The sequence below is a fragment of the Aquarana catesbeiana genome, linkage group LG07 (genome assembly GCF_042186555.1).
Source record: "Aquarana catesbeiana isolate 2022-GZ linkage group LG07, ASM4218655v1, whole genome shotgun sequence".
Lineage (NCBI taxonomy): Eukaryota > Metazoa > Chordata > Amphibia > Anura > Ranidae > Aquarana > Aquarana catesbeiana.
The window spans coordinates 44270387-44290795 of NC_133330.1; the positions used below are offsets into that span (position 1 = coordinate 44270387).

Below are 20409 nucleotides of genomic sequence, written 5' to 3' on the forward strand. Positions count from 1 at the left end.
AATACAGACTGCCCTCATACAAGATGTGATGACTGAGAGGGACGTCTGTTTCCTGAGCCTACTGACACTAAAGAAAAGCAAGGAAATAGTGACAGGCGGGTGTTGATATTGTATGGATTTATCTGCTTCCAGAAATTTTCAGAGAAGAGCTAGACGGAGCTATGGGCATACAGGATGGGGGTCAGGGGATGAGACCAAGAGTTAATTATTTTGTGCAATGATTGTCCCATATACACAATGCAAGCCCTTTACTCTTATTATGTAGAGTAAACTCACCTCTGGCCTCCTAAAAACAGATAAAAAAGAACTGCTAATCAAATGCCAAACGTTATTTAATTTCCAGCGAACTGGATATTTTATCGATAATATAATTTTTTCTTTTACAAAGAGTTTTATTAATATTCAATCCAGTAGATCAGTTTAACAAATAGATGGTTACATTGCATAGAGGATACATAAACAAAAAGGAGAAAAAAGAGATAAAAAAAATAAGGAGGGATACTCGAGTCTTATAAATTCAGAGAAAGGAGACACAAAAGATCTAGGGGACAAACATCCCAATCCAGAGTTTCTCAGAACTCAGGAAGACGCTGCATGAAGCAAAAGAATGAAAATGTCATTATATAAGATTGAATGCAGCTAATCTCAAATTAATATGGTCAATGAATTTGTATATAAAAGGGGGTACTGTACAATAATGCTAAAAGGTTACACCTGGTGGCCTGATAAACTGAAAAGAAGAAAGAGAAATGAGACTAGAGAAGGGGATGATGTGCTTAACCCGATTTTCCTGGAAGCCTGATGGTGACTACCGGGGGTAGGAAGGGCTTTCAAACTTTCTCAGGGTGCAGATTTGTGGGCACAGTGGGTGATGAACAAGAAAGAAAATTGGGTGCCGGTCACTTTTATGCATTAAACAGAGTGAAGTTTATTTCTTGAACAGAAAAATGTGGGAGAGAGGGGATCAGGCACAGGACACCCTTAATAACGATCAGCAACAGGCAGATTGGCAGGCTCCTTAGACCAAAATAGTTGAGATAAGGTAGACAGCAGTACAGGCAAAATACCCCTTAAGTAGAACCAGCACATCTGTACTTTTGTAGGACAGGCTGTCTCCTCTAGTAACTGAACTTTACTCACTGCTTCATCTCAGATTCCCTTGGATGAGTTCTCTATTGAAGTCCTCTCAGCCACTTCATAGCCTCCAGCTCATGAAGTCACCTCTGGTGCTTCCTCAGAACTCCATCCCTCTAGAATAGTTTCCGGATCTTTTGCAGACTTTCCTCTGCATAATCTTGAACACCTTGGATAGGTCTAGCAGCCGGCAGCCCCCTGGATAGGCTTCAGGCTGCAGGCCTAGCAGCCAGGAACTGTACACACACCCACCCAGGCCGAAGTCCTGTATGGGAAGACTGACCCTGATCACCTGACTTCTTTTCATTAAATAGCTTTTCCCAGCATGCTTAGCCGCAAATATGATTGACTGAGAAAAGTATGTTTACCCATAACTGAAATGTACTGTAGCTCATCATACTAATGTCAAAAGCAACAGTCCCATCTACTGACAAAACGGAGAAACCACAACTTAGAACAGAAATCAATTAATCACTAAACACTACAAATTAGCCAAGCTGGCTACCACCCAGCACAACTAAATTTACCTGTAACCATATTTTATGGTCGAGGGCGCTACAGGGAGAAAAGAATGGAGAGAAAAGTGAGAGAAAAGGGAACCAGAAGTAGGAAAGGAAAGGGACAAGAGAAGAGGAGAAAGAGTCCAGGATTAGAGGAGCGTAGTATCAAATCTGGAAGGTTGAATATAAGCAACCCACGGTTGCCAGACCCGAAGGAATTTATCATGTGTGTCTGAAAGAATAGCTGTCAACTTTTCATTTACCATAATATCATTCATATGGGTTTTAACTGCATTGAAACTAAGTACAGGTGTTTTCCATGCCCTTGCTATAGTTAGCCCGGTTGCAGTAAAAAGATGCAGCTCTAGCTGAGGCTCCAGTCGAAGCAATTCACAATCGGTTTGCAGAGGAGAGCTTTATAGGGGTCCCTCTTGAGATTAATATGAAGTATGATGCGGAGCAGAGTGTAGGCTCTGACCCATTACCTGCATACCTTGGGACAAGTCCACCAAATGTGTACCATAGTGTCCCCCTGGGAACATCTTTGGAAGCAAAGGAGAGAGGAGGTTGGAATAAAACGGGCCAGCCTAGCTGGTGTATAATACCAGCTGTACGGTATTTTATGAGCATTTCCTAGTACGAGAAAGTTTTTTAAGCACTTAGATAATGCTATAGTCATGATCTGCCAGTCCTCTGGGTCCAGCTGTCTCCCCAACTCCGCCTCCTACTGAAGATGATAGGGCCTTAATGGTGTTTTTTTAGAGGATAATATAATTTTTCATAGAAGTAACAATTTCTTTTATTTCTTGTCATAGCCGAAACTCCTCTCCCATGAATTGTTGGATCTTGTGGCTTCTCACTTCAATCTGAAAGAGAAGGAGTATTTTGGGATCTCATTCTTGGATGACACGTAAGTAGTTTTCTATAACGCCACAATATCTATGAGCTTTGCAGTTCCAGTACAAAGATCCAGCAGCTGAAGGTTTCCTGCAGTCCTCGCTAATGCTTAGCCTGGCCATAGGCCTGCATATGCTGAGCCAAGAATGAGCCATGGTAAGAGATCTGCCATTCCCTGTTTTGGCTTAAATCTGCAGCAAGCATGGTTTGCCTCTTACCCAATATGCTGAAGTTACATGTGGTGTTAACTTTTATCCCTTCATAATAGGAAAATACAAGGTTTGGCCTTGTTGCTCCAATTTTTTTCAAGCAAAAAAAACTCTGAGCTCATGATGATCCTAACATTCCTACTGGTGATCCTGGAATACACCTGCTAGTGATCCTAGAACATTCCTACTGGTGATCCTGGAATACACCTGCTAGTGATCCTAGAACATTCCTACTGGTGATCATGGAATACATGTGCTAGTGATCCTAGAGCATTCCTACTGGTGATCCTGGGATACACCTGTTGGTGATCATAAAACACTTCTACTGGTGATCCTGGAATACACCTACTGTTGATCCTAGAACACTCCTAATGCCCCGTACACACGGTCGGATTTTCCGACGGAAAATGTGTGATAGGACCTTGTTGTCAGAAATTCCGACCGTGTGTAGGCTCCATCTCACATTTTCCATCGGATTTTCCGACACACAAAGTTTGAGAGCAGGATATAAAATTTTCCGACAACAAAATCCGTTGTCGGAAATTCCGATCGTGTGTACACAAATCCGACGGACAAAGTGCCACGCATGCTCAGAATAAATAAAGAGATGAAAGCTATTGGCCACTGCCCCGTTTATAGTCCCGACGTACGTGTTTTACATCACCGCGTTCAGAACGATCGGGTTTTCCGACAACTTTGTGTGACCATGTGTATGCAAAACAAGTTTGAGCCAACATCCGTCAGAAAAAATCCTAGGATTTTGTTGTCGGAATGTCCGAACAAAGTCCGACTGTGTGTACGGGGCATTAGAGTGATTGTCGAATATACCTGCTGGTGATCCTAGAACACTTCTACTGGTGATCCTGAAATAGACCTACTGATGAACCTAGAGCAGTCATACTGGTGACCCTGGAATATACCTGTTGGTGATCCTAGAATGCTACATCTGGTAATCCTGGAATACACCTTAAAGTGATCCTAGAGCCGTCCTACTGGTGACCCTGGAATATACCTGCTGGTGATCAGAGAACATTCATAAGAGTGATGATGGAAAACACCTGCTTGCAACACTTAGACACTTCTACCAGTGATACTTGAACACTTTGCATGATGTCTCTCACATACAGAGAGAAAGAAATAAAAATTCCAGTACTAAAATGTAGGTTATAGCATTAAATTGAATTAAAGCCTCCTGAACGTTTGAACATGATTGGGGAATTGGTAGGAAGTAGGGGTGCAACGGATCGTCACCGATCCGTGATCCGAATGGTTCAGCCTGTTCAGATCGGCACACATGCGCTCCGCGAAGCGCGCCGCCTCCTCGGTCTTATGAAAGGCCGCGGCTTCGGCCTAGCTCCGGAGCGGCGGCCATCTTGGTACACCCAGCGGCCGTTTACCACGTGATCACTCCGTCAAATACTTTGCAATACTCTGCCAATACCCTGCCAATACCCTGCCATACTCTGCCATACTTTGCAATACCCTGCCAATACTCTGCAATACCCTGCCAATACTCTGCCAATACTCTGCCAATACTCTGCAATACCCTGCCAATACTCTGCAACACTCTGCCAATACTCTGCAAAACTCTGCCATACTCTGCAATACCCTGCCAATACTCTGCAATACCCTGCCAATACTCTGCAATACTCTGCCATACTCTGCAATACCCTGCCAATACTCTGCAATACCCTGCCAATACTCTGCAACACTCTGCCAATACTCTGCAAAACTCTGCCATACTCTGCAATACCCTGCCAATACTCTGCAATACCCTGCCAATACTCTGCAATACTCTGCCATACTCTGCAATACCCTGCCAATACTCTGCAATACCCTGCCAATACTCTGCAACACTCTGCCAATACTCTGCAAAACTCTGCCATACTCTGCAATACCCTGCCAATACTCTGCAAAACTCTGCCATACTCTGCAATACCCTGCCAATACTCTGCAATACTCTGCCATACTCTGCAATACCCTGCCAATACTCTGCAATACCCTGCCAATACTCTGCAATACCCTGCCAATACTCTGCAATACCCTGCCAATACTCTGCAATACCCTGCCAATACTCTGCAATACTCTGCCAATACTCTGCTAATATATTATTACAGTGGGGGAGATTGCGGATATTACAGTGGGGGAGATGACGTGGATATTACAGTGGGGGAGATTTTTTTTCGTTGATCCGAAAATGATCCGAACCGTGACTCCTGATCCGAGGAACGATCCGAACCCTGAGTTTTTTGATCCGTTGCTCCCCTAGTAGGAAGCAGAGATGGAGAGAAATGTACACAGTGCGGGCTCCAAGATATACATTCCTACTTCCCCTCTATGCTTACCCTGCAGGGGATTACACAGAACACAGATCAGATTGTACATTTCAGCAATTTTACAGGTTCAAGTTTTCCAAAAATGATCCACCTTTTATCAATAAAAAGCCATCCTGTAGCTCCAGCCAAGTAAATGTTTTGGGCAGAGAAGTTATGTCATTAGTCTGCTGCAGGTAGGGGAAAGTATTTTCACAGTCTCCTCTCCCCCAGTGATTAAACTGAAACACTGTTGTTGCAACCTAATATCAAGTCATAAAGTAAGAGGCTGAAGCAGGGGGCTGATTTGTGTCAGACATTTGTGAACAAATCCGGGAACTAGGATTTAGTTGTGTCATCCCTGAGCTAGCATTTCAGTCTGGGGTCTATAAAAACTTGTTAACCACTGTAGCAATTTAATTTTATCAGGGGGTGTTGTACAGCTATTTTCCCAGGGAAGGATTTTGCCATTGCAGTAGACGTCTCCTAAATTAAAGCAAGGTCTCAGACTGAGTGGCTGCGTCAGCCGTAATGCTAACATATGTTTCATTTCCGCGTCCTGTCTGAATGAAATTCATTAAACTTATTTGAGATAATTAGGCTGTAACTGCTCGCTAAGTGTCGTGCTGTACAGAATGACCCATTTCATTTTGCTTGCTAATATTGAACAAGATGAGCTCTTGAGCGGAGACAACGAATTCCCTCGTCTATGACCTCACTCCCAGACCTTGGAAATTAATAATCGTTTTCTTCAATAATTGTATTCTCTCCCAGATTTTTGTTCCGTCTTCTGTGCTATCTGTGGCTGTACAGCTGCTGAGCTACTAGTCCTGGATTGACCCGACACATGAGCCGAATGTAATAATTAATGACTTCTGATTGGTGCCATGCATCAAGTCAGGCAACAGCCCCGCCCTGGTTTTGGGAAATAATCACATCTGCCATGGCAGAGGATGGCATCATTTTAAGGGGGGGTGGGGGGGGGGGTGGACTCCAGGCACATATAAAAGACACATCAATGCAGCTAGGTATTTTTTAATACATCATTAAATTACATTTTTGATGTATCTACAGTATGTACCAGGGGTGGCCCGTCCATTAGGAGCGCACGGGCGCTGCTCCCTCTATCACGCCACCCCCCTATATGTAGAATGGGTCATAGTGAGGCTGCATTTGATGGGGCACAGTGGCTGCATTTGATGGGCACAGTGGCTGCATTTGATGGGCACAGTGGCTGCATTTGAGGAGGCACACAGTGGCTGCATGTGATGGGCAGAGTGGCTGCATTTCATGGGGCACAGTGTCTGCATATGATGGGGCACAGTGGCTGCATATGATGGGGCACAGTGGCTGCATATGATGGGGCACAGTGGCTGCATATGATGGGGCACAGTGGCTGCATATGATGGGGCACAGTGGCTGCATTTGATGGCAAAGTGAGGCTGCAATTGATGTTTTTTTTTTTCAGAATTTTTCAGTTTGTTTGCGCCCCCCCAAAAAATATAGAGCACCAGCCACCACTGGTATGTATGTATGTATCACAACTGGACTTCGTATTAGCCTTTTTTAGTAAGGCAGGAGGGGTTATGTAAGGAGCAACACTGAGAGCCAATCAGGTGTGTTGCATGCAGAGGTGCTGATACTGATAGGAAGAGACATACTGATAGGAAGAGAGAGCAGAGTGAGCAGGGGGAAAAATGCCATTAAAAGCGCATTGCACCCCTAACCACTTGCCTCCCAAGCCTGACATTTCTCATATACATATACAACATTATATATTTTCTGAAAGGAGAGGCATGGAAGAAAAAAATATTTGATCTTTTTTTTTTATGTTACACGATATTTGCACAGAAGTTTTTCAAACGCAAATTTTTGGGAAAAAATCCACTTTAATGAGTTGTAGTGCACACAAACACAATATGATACCCTAATGTTTGTTAAAATATAAAAGATGATGTTACACCAAGTAAATAGATACCGAACATGTCAAGCTTTAAAATTGCACACACTCGTGGAATGGCGACAAACAACGATACTTAAAAATTTTCATAGGCAACGCTTTAAAATGCTGTTCAGGTCAGCAGTTTAGAGTTACACAATTATTGCTCCATCAATGATGTGCATGGCGATACCTCACATGTGTGGTGCGATTGCTGTTTACATACACGCTCGGGACCGATCGTAAGCCTTTGCATTTGCTTGTGCGTACTGGGAAACATTTAATTTTTTTTTTTTCCCTTTTTTTAAATTTTTTTTTTTTTTTTTTTTTTTTTACAGTGGGGTTGATTTACTAAAACTGAAGACTGTAGCGTGCAAAATCTGGTGCAGCTCTGCATAGAAACCAATCAGCTTCCAGGTTTTTTGTCAAAGCTTAATTGAAGAAGGTGAAGTAAGAAGCTGAATGGCTACTACGCAGAGCTGCACCAGATTTTGCACTCTCCAGTTTTAGTAAATTAATCCCACTGTAGAAAAAAAATTTTGATCAACTTTATTGCTATCAAAAGGGATGAACAACATCCCTTGTGATAGCAATAAGAATGACAGGTCCTCTTTATGGAGTCTCTCCTCTGCCCTGAAAAACATCTGATTAAAGTGAGATCGGTCTGATCAGATGTTTTCACAAGCCGGTAACGGCTTGTAAAGAACAAACCGAAAAGGGAAGTGACAAAATGCTCGTAGTTTCCAGTTTTATAGACCATGTAGATGATCAGGGAACTTTCATTCCTCCCTCATCTCTATGGTCAGCCAGTGGAACTGCCAAGTCGTGGGCTCCTTGGTGGAACAGGAGGGCCCCGGAAAGCGGGGGAAGGAGGCGGAAGGCAGCAGAGGGAGGGGAGACCACCTTTTTCCACATGTAAAAGCCACCCAGCAGCTTTTTAGCTACTTAAATCACTTTTACACTATTCAGTATTGCCTGCTGAAAAATAGATACCAGGGTCATGAGTGCAGCTGCAGCCATGAACCTGGTAGAACCACTTAAAGAGGAAGTAAACACTGCCTCTTTTTTTTGTTTTTGGTGACCTGCAAAGTAAAGGCATAAGGTGCTAGTACATTGTGCATTGCATACTAGCACATTATGTGAAACTTATCTTCAAATGAAGCCCTTGTTGTCCTCGATGGAGGCCGCATCCATCATCGTCTTCCTTTCTGGGTCCACGGACTCTGGCTGTGTGACTGGCAGGCACGTGATGTCACTTCCGCAGGTCACAGCACAGGGCTCTGATGAAATGGCATGGGCTTACAAGGTTTCTGGCAGGATCAACAGATATTTTTTGCGAATATCAGACAGATATAACAAAACACTTCCAAGTTCCAATGGTATATTTAACAGACCAAAAAAAGAAAAATAAGCGTTTATTGTTAGGATGTACATGTACTCTAACTTTTTGTTAGCAGTACAGGGAGTTGGCGACACAGGGTTAAAGTGGTTGTAAACCCTCACATATACCCAGTGAAGTGACTGGCCCCAGGTGATACACAGAGATGAAACAACTCCTCCTACATAGGTTGTACCTGTTTATCTGCAGTCTTCCCTTCTCAACATCTGTTCAAAGTGCTGAATTTCTAAAGCTTGTCTGAGCGTTCAGAAAAAAGGGGGTGGAGAACTGAAGTTAAAAAAAAGGGGGTGGAGTGTTGAAATTACACTCTACAGAGCTCAGTGAGAAGAGTTCTGAGAGCTAAAAGGAGAAAAGAGACACACCCCCCTTCACACAGCTCACAGGAACAGAGCTGAGGCTGCCACTCACCTGGAGATCCCTCCCCTGTCACCATTTTTCTCTTGGTGTCAGGAAAATTTGTCAGATGTTACTGATAGCAGAGGAACAAAGCAACAGACAGAAATGACACTGGTCTGAGACAAATACACACTATGGAGGGATATGCTTTTTTTCATATTTCATGTCTGAGGGTTACAATCTCATGTCCATTCAATTTCTTCTTGTAATGGAGCCCTTACTTATGGCGCCAGATCTTTAAAGTCGTTAATCCGTATGGCAAACCACTGTTTGATTACGAAGGAAGCACATGGTTAATGAGAATCTAATTTAATTTCTGGGGAAATTGTTCATAATCGTTAGCCATTCAGCGATCGTATGTTCCCAGAATAGTCACGAACAACCCGTTTACATGAAACGCACCCGCATGTTATTAATATTTAAGGAGCCTGACATTCTCCCCTCTTTGAATAGAACCGGCTATGATGAATCAATTAGCAGAGGTTCATATGTAAAGTGAGGCTGCTATAATTACTTCTTTGAATAATTTAGAAAAATTAATAAGGGCCGGGTGTCTGGCTCTGGGGGTATTGTAGCGCCAGGCTATTCATACACCGTGCCAGCTATTTCCTGCTATTGATAGCGTCTCTGAAATAAGCAGCGTAAACTGACGTATGCTATGATATTTAATCTTTCTTGCACAGGACGCAGCAATATTGTTTAGGGAGAGATTTGTAATCTTGATAAAACAAGTGATTTTCAGTTCTCAAGGGGCAATTTATGAATACAGCTCATATTTTACTGAAAGGTTTTCAAGAAGTGAAATGGCAGGTACGTGATATTGTTAGAGGGAGCGTAGCGAGCCCTGGAGCCTTATGCTGTTTACACACGACCGGACTTTCAACGGACTGAATCACGTCGGACTTTTCGACGGACTTCCGTCGAATCGGACTTGTCTACACACAATCACACCAAAGTCCAACGGATTCGACCGTGATGACGTACGACCGGACTAGAATAAGGAAGTTCATACAGACAAACAGATTTTTCGACCGGACTCGAGTCCGTCGGAAAGATTTGAAACATGTTCTAAATCTAAAGTCCGTCACATTTTCGTCAGAAAAGGTCCGCTGCAGGTCCGATGCAGCCCACACACGGTCGAATTGTCCGACGGATTCGTTTCGTTGGACAAGTTTGGTCGAAAAGTCCGGCCTTGTGTACACGGCATTAAAGTGAATCTGAACTCAAAAAGTGCCTTATAAGTGTAGCAATAACTCTCGGTGGAGCTGCTGGTTTAAAGCGGGCTGTTACCTTCACTCTCGATACCTATGTTTCACCGCCACTGGGTCTAGGGTCCCGTTGAGTTTACCTCAAATACCTTTCCTTAGTATTCTTTAGAACATTCTTTGGAATTGAACACTTGTAGTTGAATGCACTCCCCTTGTGGGATTCAATCTTTGCCCGCCTGGATAGGCCTCTCTCACTTGCCTAGCAGCCAGTACGCAGCGGTGCTGGTAGTGAACATCTTAGGCCCCACAGTTGGTTGCATCACCGAAAAAGACATGGCCACACTGATCTTCTCTGCACGATCAGGAGGCCTCTCTTCTTCTCTGGCGCCAACACACACACACGCATCCCACGCGGTATCAAGTAGGCTAGGCTCCTCCCACTTGTTCCTCTGATCACTTAGCTCCCGGGCTTTCACTGGTGCCCGCCGCTTACGCAGTCAGAAATAAAGTCCTGCAACTTTTAAGCTCTACTTCTCCTGATTTGACAAAGTCCAGCTCTCACCGTAAACTCCCGGTGAAACACTTCTCCAGGTTGCGAGAACTGATGGCCAACAAATCCCGGACGATGCCCCCACATGTAGCAATAACTCTCAGTGGAGCTGCTGGTTTAAAGCGGGCTGTTACCTTCACTCTCGGTGTTTCACCGTCACCGGGTCTAGGGTCCCATTGAGTTTACCTCTGGACGATATAAGCACCAAACACTTGAGTATATTTTCCAATGCTTTAATGAACAAGTAATAAAGGAAGTAGTAGGAAAGAGGCAGAAGGAAAGTTACAGGGAAGCTCAAATACCTTTCCTTAGTATTCTTTAGAACATTCTTTGGAATTGAACACTTGTAGTTGAATGCACTCCCCTTGTGGGATTCAGTCTTTGCCCGCCTGGATAGGCCTCTCTCACTTGCCTAGCAGCCAGTACGCAGCATGAACAAAATTCTCTGCCACAGACTTGTTTGGAATAAAACCCGTACGATCCTCTGCCACAGCATGTATTGGTTTGCGATGAATGTCAGTACTATGCAGTAAGATTACTTCAGGATACGTCCTTCAACCGAGTCACCAGGCTCCTCTCTAGACCAGCACTACGCATGATCCTTCCATGACGGGTCCTCCCCTGGGATCTCCTCGGTTGTCCAGCTTCTTCACTCAGGATAGACAGCTCAGGACCATTCCGCTGCTGCCGTGGTAGGCCCTAGACAGGCTTCTGGGCCCACCCACACGCCGCAGCGGCGTGGGCCTCCAGAACGGAGGACCACGAGGTGGTACTCTTAACGCATACCTGTCGGCCAGGAGGGCCAGCAGGTGGCTGAAAACGAGCCCCTAAACATGGCGTCTGTCCCATAAATACCCTCTCCCAGAATGCAACTCGGAGGACCACCTCCACCGAGTTGTCTCCGGGACAGAGGAGCACTCATACGCTTCAACGCGTTGCCTTTCCAACACCAGCCCATGGTGACAACGACACCCACCGGCACAGTGTGGAACTACACTCAACACAGCCAAGCTGGAACAGAGGCAAATCTAACTTCCTCTAACAAGTAACCCACAAGATTTACCTATCAGCGGTAGATTAAAAATCTACCAGCGCTATATAAGGAACATCTGGAAATGGTAAATGTACTAAAGCAGTACCCTAAAATATTTTCTTTCTTTCACTCTACCCCTGCACCCCCCCACATCCACTACCCTGCACTCAGTGTACCCCACATTCTGTATCCCCTGCATCCCCCATTGACCCATGATCTGCACCCCTTGTATCCCCCATTACCAACATTCTACATCCCCCCATTACATATTATTATGTGCCACTGCATCCTCCATTATACCTCATTCTGCACCCCCCGACACACACGGCCCCCAAGACACACATTTGGCCTCTTCCCATCTTGGGTATTTAAGTGAACTTTCATCTGGAAGGGGGTGTGCTCACTGGCCCCCAGGAGCCCCTTCTGTAGCAGTTGTTATGGACCCCCTGCACGGTTCACAAACTCTAAACTTTCTGTGCTGCAAGCTCCATCTGCGCATGTTCCCCTCCCTGCCAGGCGGGGAAGATTTGGAATGTTGTAATTATGGATGAGGTGTGAAGAGATGGAGGAAGCAGGGTTTGAAAGAGGTGGACTGTGGACCGCCCACAGACAACCCTTCTGGGCCCCCCTGCTGGTCCTATTAGGCCTGGGTCAGGTATGAGAGGGTTGATTATACCCCACTATCAGCGACCCTAAAATCCCCTAAAACCCCGGCACCCAACCTATGGCTTTCAAAGTCCCTGCATGTGGCAGTTGATGTTTTCCATACCTACCGTAGATGCCTCCTCAGGCCAGTGAAGGAAAAATCTTTTTTAGGCTGACTCCCTGTAATCGAAAGGCTTGGGTTATTTCTTTCACAAAGGATTTGCTAAAAAGTCTGTCAGCAAAATAGAAACACAATCAATAAACGAATCGATGAATAGCAGCAATAGCGTGGAAAACAGCATGGTGAGCCAGTATAATGGCTATAATACTATAGTATTGGTAGTAGAATGACATGTATCGAATAAATGTAACATTATTACAAACCATGTCAATTGTATAGAGGTTTTATAGCATCATTCTTGATACTTATTACAGGGGTGGATGAAATAATAAATTTGAGTGTTTTCATCAAAAACTTGGGGATAAGTGAAAGAGGAAAAGATAGACAAAGGAGAGAGAAAAAGAGGTAGGGAGTAGAAAAATAATAGGGTAATGCCCCGTACACACGATCGGATTTTCCGACAACAAATGTTGGATGTGAGCTTGTTGGCGGAAAGTCCGACCGTGTGTACGCTCGATCGGACATTTATTGTTGGACTTTCCGCCAACAAATGTTGGCTTGCAGGTTCTCAAATTTTCCGCCAACAAATGTTTGTTGTTGGACTTTCCGATCGTGGGTACACAAGTCCGTCGAGCAAAAGTCCACACATGTTCAGAATCAAGTACGAGCCGGAAGTGCATCGGTCTTGTAAAACCAGCGTTCGTAATGGAGATATCACATCTGGTCCTGTACGTCACTACGTTCGTAATTGTTAGCCAACATTTGTGTGACCGTGTGTATGCAAGACAAGTTGGAGCCAATATCCTTCGAACAAAAATCCACGGTTTTGTTGTCGGAAAGTCCGATCGTGTGTATGGGGCATTAGATGTTGGGTGGATGGGGGATGAGTCCTGAGTCAAATAGATACTAGTGACTTATTAAAATGTGGTGGTTGGAAATAGGTAATCCAGGGTTACCATATTGAAAGCTAAACTCCGGGTACAACATTTTTCATTTATCCACTTGACCTCCGGAAGATTTACCCACCTTCTTGACCAGGCCATTTTTTTGCAATACGGCACTGCATTATTTTACCTGACAATGGTGCGGTCAGTGTTCCCAAATAAAACTTTTGTCCTTTTTTCACACAAATAGAGCTTGCATTTTGTGGTATTTGATCACCTCTGCGTTTTTAATTTTTTGCGCTATAAACAAAAATTTTCAATATTCAAAAAAAATTTTTCAACAAAAAACAATAGTTTATACTTTCTGCTATACAACATACCCAATAAAAAATGTAAAAAATCGAATTTCTTCATCAATTTAGGCCAATATGTATTCTGCTACATATTTTTGGTAAAAAAAAACAAAAAAACAATAAGCGTATATTGATTGGTTTGTGAAAAAGTTATAGCGTCTACAAACGATGAGATATTTAATTTTTTTGATTCATTTATTTTTTCTACTAACGGTGACAATCAGCGACTTATAGCAGGACTGCGATATTGCAATGGACAAATCAGACACCTAACTTCCTAGATTGTAAGCTCTAACGAGCAGGGCCCTCTGATTCCTCCTGTATTGAATTGTATTGTACTTGTACTGTCTGCCCTAATGTTGTATAGCGCTGCGTAAACTGTCGGCGCTATATAAATCCTGTATAATAATAATAACTGACACTTTTTGGGGATCAGTGACACCAATACAGTTATCAGTTCTAAAAAAAAATGCACTGTCACTGTACTAATGACACTGGCAGGAAGGGGTTAACCATAGGGGCAAGCAAAGGGTTAAATGTATGCCTAAGTTGTGCTTACTTACTCTGGGGGAGGTGCTTTGACTGGGGGAAGGCAAAAATCTGTGTTCCTGCTTAGCAGGAACACAGGATCAGTAGCTTCCCCTACACGTTGTTCACATAGGCAGATTGTCGTTCTGCCTCTGTAATGAGTAATCGAGGGGCTCCAGCTGACATCGAGTCCGTGGCACCCGCCACTAGACTCCCGCTGTGCGAGCGAGTCGCTGGCAGTGCCCCAGACCGAGAAGTGTCATATCACGTAATAGGTACATGATCTGGTACAGAGCGGCTGCCCTGCTGGAGTAAATGTACGGTGGGCAGTCTGCAAGCGGTAAACATATTCTTCCATAGCAAAAATGGATGAAAATCAACTTTGTGAGCGCCACATGCCTTTGCAAACACTTATTATCTTTTAAATGTAGTAATAACATTATCACTGTGTTGTACATAGCCTGTGAAGAGAGCAGAGATGTGGGAGGGGCCCAGTAGGCCCCACCCACTAGTAACTACCTACAGAAAACCATGGGAGGGGGCGGAGACAAGACCAGTCACCCTGCACAAGGAGAGAGAGCAGCAGTGAGCGGTCTTTATTACAGGAAGCTCCTGCACACAGGTAAAATTTCACACTGGATTACTGCACAGATCTAAAATACATACAAAACACACACCAAGATCCAGACCCTGTGAGTGTACTTGCAGCTCTTGTATACAGACATGTCCTTATCTTGGAGTTCAGGGAAACTTTTGTGGGAGTCCCTAACTTTTCCCTAATTATGTTTCCATTCAATTTATTTTTGACTTCCTCAAAGCTCAAGGAAGTGGTTTTCCAGGCTCTGGCAATTGTCAGCTGTAAATACATCTAACAATAGCTAGAGAACATTATTGATGTGTAAACTAAGGAGATAAGACCAGGCACGTGAGGGTCATTTCTACCTTCTGGCCTTACACTATTTTCTAATTGCTCGTGCAATCAATACAATTTTTGTTTTTACAGTGACAAGGAAATTCGAAAGACAGGATGTAAAAAAGGGAGAGACTGATTATATGTAGCATCTTATCTGTATGAAAATAGAATTTCCTATAAATTCAGAAGTTCATGGAAAATTTTAACACCATCAAGTGTAAGTAGGGAGTGTAAAGCCCCATTCATGCCAACAGGTTTGAGTGGGGTGTTCCACTCCAAGTGGGAACAGGGGCAGTTAAGGATCCCCCAAAGGGGGAATATGTGGCAAGATTAAACCTTCAGAAAACGTAACAGAATCACAGAGTTGTAAAGAATAGGAAAAAATGGGATTGAGGGCTTTTGGATGGTGAGATGAAGATACAGGTACTGGACAACATCCTATTAAATATTGAGAGGCCCATAATGGCAGTTCATGGGTGGCATGTAGATAGAACAGAGGGGTGGTTGGCAGCTAGATAATACTTAAATATTGGGTATAGAAAGGTCTCCTGGATGGATCTTGCTTTGGCAAGTGTGGTATTTGTCAGTGGGCTGTAGTGTGCACAAATAGCAAAATATTGATTTGTAATGGGACTGTAATAGAAGGGATCTCTAGAAGTCTAATGTAATGTGTCTCTTGTCCATGACTACATCTTAAAGTGGTTCTTCACTCTAGAAAAAAATAAGTCAGCAGCTACAAATACTGTAGCTACTGACTTTTAATAAAAGGACACTTACCTGTCCAGGGATCCAACACGCTCCTCACCTGGACTAGTTCTTCACTAGTTTTTGGGTCCCTGTTTCCGGCATCTTTAGTGTGGAAAGCGGCTTAAAAGCCAGCTTTCTTACTGCGCTTGCAATGGCCCCGCAGCCTTCTGGGACCTGTGACATGTCCCAATAATCTGCGGGTGAATGGGGGTGCTTACCTTCCGCTCAGATTGCCTAGGTGATCCAAGCCGAAATAGGAGTGGGTAGTTGCCAAACTAGGTACTGGCTCCCCTCCCACAAAAAACATATGCCAAATGCGGGGGGGGGGGGAGGACTTAAAGTTTAATTTACCCTTTGGGTAAAGTTCCGTTTTAAGGCACTTCCCTATTCTTAAACAACTCCTAAACCATATCTGCAGTTTTTGACCTTTTCCTGTTTCATTTGTTCACTGTCACTGATAGTTGCATGTAGTAATGCAGATTAAGGGGTCCCCAAACTTTCTAAACAGGGGGCCAGTTTACTGTCCCTCAGACTTTAGGTGGGCCGGACTGTTGCCAATGGGAGTAGAGAAGGTCCCGACTTTGGTGGGAATAAACAATGCCCCATCGTTGTTGTCAGTGGTAGGAATTGTGCCCCATTGTTGGTGTCATTGGGTGGAATTGTGCCCCATCATTGGTGTAATTGGGCCCAAATGTTGGTGTCATTGCGAGGAATTGTGCCCCTTCATTGGTCTCGGGGGGGAAATGATAGGGCACCATGGTCTCGATCTGTAATCCAGAAAAAAAATCTTAAACCAATGTCTGTGAATGATTTGTAAACACAATTAGTACAGAATCTTTAATGCCTAGTATTTTATTTTCTCTTACAGAGGGCAATACTCTTGGCTACAGATGGAACAGAGAGTGCTTGACCATGACTTGCCAAAGAAACCGGGGCCGGTAACGCTTTACTTTGTGGTAAGGTACGTCATCTCTCATCTCCCATTTGCATGGATGCACTCTGGATAGCATCTTTAAACTGGGTTGATGGATAAATATAATACTGTAACTGAACTCTCATAAATATAAAACCTGACCGGATGATAATACAAATCCTTTGGCAGGAAAATCAGCTCTTCTGTATTTTATCTGTGTATGTAAAGTGGTTGCAAATCCTTACATAAACCCAGTGAAGTGACTACTCAAGTTATACACAGAGATGAAAAAACCCCCCCTACAAAAAATGTACCTGTTTATCTGCAGCCCTTTCTCCCCTAGAGCTGTCCAGAATATTTTCAGCTTGTCTGAGCTTTCAGAAAGCAGGGAGTGAGGGGGCTGATGTTATACTCTGTAGATCTCAGTGAGGGGAGCTCTTAGAGCTGAGCACACAGAAACAGAGCTGAAGCCGCCAATCACGGGCTGTGTGCTGGAGCTCCCTCCCGTGTCACCTTTTTTATTTCTTGGTGTCAGGAAAGTCTGTCTGAAATGATTCATGCTGATAACAGAGGAACAAGGCAGCAGAAAAAAAATTACATTTAGTGCTCTGAATTGAGACAAATATACTCACTATAGGGGGATATGCTTTGTTCATATTACATGTCAGAGATTTACAAGCACTTTGAAGGATAAGTTAATTTTTCTTTCTAAAATCCAATTAGTGTACTTTTTTTTTTGCAGAAATAGAAAATCTTTCTATTTATCTTACACACCCCTTACCTCTGTGTCCAGCTGGCTGTATAAAAATAAAAAAACATTGCACTTAGACTACTCCGTGTTCAAGTAGCCTTAAAGTGCTGCAAACTGTACATTTCTGCTGAGTGTTGTATTACACTAGTGACCAGCAGGGTGTGCTACATGCTTGGCATCCCCATTCAGATGACAGGAAACGATTGGTGCAGTTTTATATCCAGTGTGCCATGGGTGTTAGTCAACAAAATTGCAGGGCTGTGATGATATCTTTAGTCAGCAAGATGAACCGGTAACATCCCTGTGAACTGGGTCAGAGAACCACAATTGTTGATTAAAATAAAAGATGCAACAAAGGCGAAGCTCTGGATGTAATCAGCTGGTGGCTAGCTTATGAAATGTCATGTTTATTGGTCACGTAGCCATAAAGGTTAAATGATTTTTTCATCCTATCACTGTAATGCCCCGTACACACGGTCGGACTTTGTTCGGACATTCCGACAACAAAATCCTAGGATTTTTTCCGACGGATGTTGGCTCAAACTTGTCTTGCATACACATGGTCACACAAAGTTGTCTGAAAATCCGATCGTTCTGAACGCGGTGACGTGAAACACGTACGTCGGGACTATAAATGGGGCAGTGGCCAATAGCCTTCATCTCTTTATATATTCTGAGCATGCGTGGCACTTTGTCTATTGGATTTGTGTACACACGATCGTAATTTCCGACAACGGATTTTGTTGTCGGAAAATTTTATCTCCTGCTCTCCAACTTTGTGTGTCGGAAAATCTGATGGAAAATGTCCGATGGAGCCCACACACGGTTGGAATTTCCGACAACACGCTCCGATCGGACATTTTCCATCGGAAAATCCGACCGTGTGTACGGGGCATAACACCTCACCTCAGCCTCCAGATCTGGGTTTAGTCTGCAGCTGTCCAGCAATTAAAGGAATAGTTCACTTTTCAGAGTGTTTCATTTGTTCCATGAGACGGTTACAGCTGGGTGACTCGGAGCACTGCCTGCTGTTTACTGTGCCTGCCCAGGTCATGCTGCCACTGAGGAGTACAAAGGAGGTTCTTTTGTTAGTATAAGTATAGAAGGGTTAGATCTGCTAGAATTGTACTGTTCTCCGCTTCCTGGTAAACCTAAAGTGGAACTCCAACCAAACAATTTTGTATTAATTATAAAGTAGGAAAGGGTTGGATCCTGAGCCAAGGTTTTATTGTTGTCTCCCTCTGTAAACCTAATGTGGTACTCCAAATAAAACCTCCTATAGATGGTCCAATGTTTCTTAAGAACAATGGGGCACTGATGTATCTGGCAGTCTGAGCATTGCATACATTGACAATACTTTTCTTTCTTTATCCTTCTCCTCCTTCCATACTCTCCTTCTTCCCTTCCTTCTTTCCTTTCCCTCCCCTTCCTCCTTCCTTACTTCCTTCATTCATCCATCTATTAGTCTCTCCACTCCCTCGTTCCTTCCTCTCTTCTTTCCTATTTTCCTTCCTCCCTTTCTATGTATTTTCCTTTCATCCTCCACCCCATCTTCCTTCCTTTCTTCCTTCTTCCATCCGGTAGTCTTTCCCCTCCCTCCCTTCCTCCCTCTCTATCTACATTCTTTCCATCCTCCTTCCTTTCTTCCTTCTGCTATCCTGTAGTCTTTCCCCTCCTTCCTTCTTTGCTTCCTTCCTTCCCATCTTCCTTCCTTCCTATCTATCTTCCTTTATGCCTCACCTTATACCTTCCTTTCTTCCTTCCTCCCTCCCTCCTTTACTTACTTTCCTTCCTCTATCACCACCCTACATACATCCCCACTTTCCCTCCTTCCGCCCTTTTTATTTCCTAAGTTTGTTCATCCTTTAGTCTCACTTTTCTTCCCTTCCTTCCTCCTCACTTCTATTGCTTCTCTATCCCCATTTTTTCTCCACCCCACCTTCCTCCCCTCCTATATTCCTTTGTTTTTCCATCCTTTAGTTTCTTCCCTTCCTTCTTTCTTTCTTCCTGCTTTTCATCTTTCCTTCCCTCCATTTTTCCCTCCCCTCTTTTCTTTTTTGTTTCCATTCTCCCTTCCTTCCTCCCCACCTTCTTTCCTTCCTATATCCCCACCTTCCTTTTCTCCTCCTTCCCCAACCTTCCTTCCTTCCACCCCTCCTTCCTTGCTTCTCTTTTCCATCCATTAACCTCTCTCCTTCCTCTTTTCCTCCCCAACCTTCCTTCCTTCCACCCCTCCTTCCTTGCTTCTTTCTTCCATCCTTCCATGAACCTCTTTCCTCCCTCCTTCCACCTCCCCCAACCTTACTTTTCAAAAGGGGAGCTTAGTAAAAGCAGCCACCATCCCTCCTCATTGCAGGTCTTCTTTATGGTAGAAGTAGCCCTTGTTATTCCTCCTACCACATGGTAATGATGGGGCAGTGAAGTTGGACAGACTCAGCTTCACTCTGATTGATTTCTTGCCCTCTTAGCTAGTATGAAGCCCAGGAATCAAAGAATGCCGTCTTCCCTCTGAAATTTTCCACAGGTTCCCTTTAAGGGTATATTTTTCTCTGAACTAACAAGGATAACATTTCCTGCTGTGCATTTTCCATGGTAGAGTTTCAGAATAGTTTGTCTTCCATGCTGCCACTTCTGAAGCTCACACAAGACTATAGCTGTGCCCTGACAAATAGGAGCGAGCACACATCAGTGTCTTGTTATCCATTGCGTGGAAAGTGTTGTATTAATCAAAGGAAAGCTGAGTCCCCAAACTTAGCCGTGTCTTCGTGTCCCGAGTGTCGTCTCAAGTTTTTGTGTCCCGAGTGTCATCTTTAATTGAAGTATTGTTACCAGTGCAGAGAAAGCAGAAGACATAATGGAGACATTGTTCTCACTCTGTACATTGCCCTGGAGAGAGAATTCTGCCTGCTTTACAAGCCTGTTAGCAGCTCATCATTAACAAAGTCTTACAGTATATCTAAAGCCAGAAGTTTTTAAT

General features: G+C 43.8%; 1 protein-coding gene across 2 annotated transcripts in view; it reads left to right on the forward strand.

Moving 5' to 3' along the window:
• FRMD4B (FERM domain containing 4B) overlaps positions 1 to 20409 on the forward strand; it is a 332830-nt gene that overhangs the window by 120397 nt on the left and 192024 nt on the right. For both annotated transcript variants that reach the window (XM_073592115.1, XM_073592114.1), the window contains exons 3-4: positions 2450 to 2544; positions 16637 to 16729. In XM_073592115.1, the coding sequence (XP_073448216.1) occupies positions 2450 to 2544; positions 16637 to 16729 (188 nt within the window). The remainder of the gene's footprint in view (positions 1 to 2449; positions 2545 to 16636; positions 16730 to 20409) is intronic.